Source organism: Vollenhovia emeryi, unplaced genomic scaffold, assembly GCF_000949405.1.
Source record: "Vollenhovia emeryi isolate VEMERY1.0 unplaced genomic scaffold, V.emery_V1.0 DF944818.1, whole genome shotgun sequence".
Lineage (NCBI taxonomy): Eukaryota > Metazoa > Arthropoda > Insecta > Hymenoptera > Formicidae > Vollenhovia > Vollenhovia emeryi.
Window position 1 is genome coordinate 1 of NW_011961548.1, and position 2,383 is coordinate 2,383.

Below are 2,383 nucleotides of genomic sequence, written 5' to 3' on the forward strand. Positions count from 1 at the left end.
ATGTAAAGTGTGAACTAATAACAATATATATAAATTACTTTCAGATGTCTGCATTACTTTCACTCCAGTGAACGATTGTCCAAGCACATCGTGGATTGCGAAAGGATGAATGACTGTGCGATTGTTCTTCCGAACGAGGACAACAGGTGGCTCAGCTTTCGTCACTACGATCGAAAAGAGAGACTTCCGTACGTGGTATACGCAGATTTGGAGTGCGTCTTGGAGAAGGAGCGAGAGGAGAGCGAGTGTGTATCGCGAAGTGGATTTGCCTATCAACGTCATACAGTGTTTAGCGTTGGCTATTACGTGCGATGTGTGCGAGACGAGGAGGGGACGACGTACAAATCGTATCGCGGCGAGGACTGCGTGGCGTGGTTCGCGCGGGAATTGAACGATCTTGCGCATCGCGCGAAGCGGACTCTGACCGCGGTCGTGAGTATGACGTCGCTTACGTCAGATGAGATGCGTAGCTTTTGGAACGCGGAACGTTGCCACATATGCGGAGAGCCATTCCAGCCGAGTGATCAGCGCGTTCGCGACCACTGTCACATAACCGGACGTTACAGGGGACCGGCTCATGCGCGTTGCAATATAAATTTTAACAATTCCTTCGTAATTCCGGTGTTTTTCACAATCTTTCGGGTTACGATGCGCATTTCATTATCGAAAAGATCGCCAACGGTTTCGAGGGTAAAGTGGAATTGTTACCGTTAACCAAAGAAACATACATTTCGTTTACGAAACTAGTTCGGGGAACGTCGTCGGGAAAGGGGCGCAATTGCGTGAAGCTGCGATTTGTAGACTCGTGTAAGTTTTTAAGCGCCAGCCTCGCGAAATTGGTGTCGTATCTGGACAAGAACGAACTGCGAATAACGCGGTCAGCGTTCTTGAATTTCGATGACGACGATTTCGAAGTGCTCACGCGCAAGGGTGTGTTTCCTTATGAGTACGTCGATAGCGTCGATCGATTACGCGAGACAGAATTACCGCCCCGCGAGGTCTTTTACAGTTCGTTGACTGTCGAGAGCGTCAGCGATAACGACTACGAGCACGCGGTCACTGTGTGGCAACGTTTCCGCATCGGTAATCTTGGCGAGTATAATGATTTATATTTGAAAACGGACGTTCTACTGTTGGCGGATGTGTTTGAGAATTTTCGCGACAACTGCATGCGGAGTTACGATTTGGATCCCGCTCATTATTACACGTTACCGGGGTACACGTGGGACGCGATGCTAAAACACACAGGTGTGCGATTCGAACTGCTGACCGACATCGATATGCTCCTCTTTGTGGAACGCGGTGTACGCGGTGGTTGTCAGTGCTCCCACAGATACGCGCGAGCCAACAATAAGTATCTTCCGTCGCACGATCCGTTAGAAGCATCGACGTATCTCATGTACTACGACGTAAATAATCTGTACGGATGGGCTATGCGTGAATCATTGCCGTACGCGCAGTTTCAATGGGTCGATGACGTCAACGCGGAAAGTCTAGACATAATGGCTGTGACCGCAAATTCCGATATCGGTTACATTCTTGAGGTGGATCTTTCGTATCCGCGCGAACTCCACGACGCTCACGCGGATCTTCCGTTCTGTCCGTTGCGCGCTGCACCTCCAGGCAAGGTCACCGATAAGCTGTTAGCGACGCTTCACGATAAGTCGCGCTACGTTATACACTATCGCAATTTGCAGCAATGTGTGCGTCATGGGATGCGTATACTTAAGATTCATCGCGTTTTACGATTCGCACAATCGCCATGGCTGCGCGGATATATCGAATTGAATACGAGGTTTAGAATCTGTGCGAATAACGAATTCGAGAGAACTATGTACAAGCTTATGAACAACGCGGTGTACGGTAAGACCATGGAAAATGTGCGCGAGCACGTTGACGTGCGTCTTGTGACGCGTTGGGATGGACGGTATGGCGCGGAAGCGCTAATTGCTACGCCGAATTTTCACAGTAGAAGCGTGTTTCTCCGAGGATCTGATGGCCGTTGATTTACGAAAACTCGAAGTGATGCTCAACAAACCGATATACGTTGGCATGGCCATCCTGGAGATAGCGAAAACGATGTACGCGACGATTGTACGCGTTTCACTACGAATACATGGTGCCGCTATATCGCGGTGTGTGTCGAATACTGTACACGGACACGGACAGTCTGATCTACTTTGTCGCACGCGACGACCTTTATAGGGATATGAAACGCTACATCGAAAGATTCGACACGAGCGACTACGCCGAGAACAACGTGTTCGGTATGCCGCGCGCGAATAAGAGCGTTCCGGGTCTGATGAAGGATGAGAATCGTGGCGCGATTATGGTAGAATTCGTAGGGTTGAGAGCGAAGATGTAAGTAGGGTATATAGGGGGA

At 49.6% G+C, this 2,383-nt stretch overlaps 1 protein-coding gene across 1 annotated transcript; it reads left to right on the forward strand.

The window, feature by feature from the left end:
- Positions 1 to 1,280: 1,280 nt before the first annotated feature.
- Positions 1,281 to 2,361, forward strand: LOC105562574 (the record flags this gene model as incomplete). The annotated part of the gene is made up of 3 exons (XM_012013534.1): positions 1,281 to 1,863; positions 1,970 to 2,081; positions 2,206 to 2,361. Coding segments are annotated over exons 1-3 (851 nt in total), but the record flags the coding sequence as incomplete, so codon positions are not given.
- Between the last annotated feature and the right edge of the window lie 22 nt (positions 2,362 to 2,383).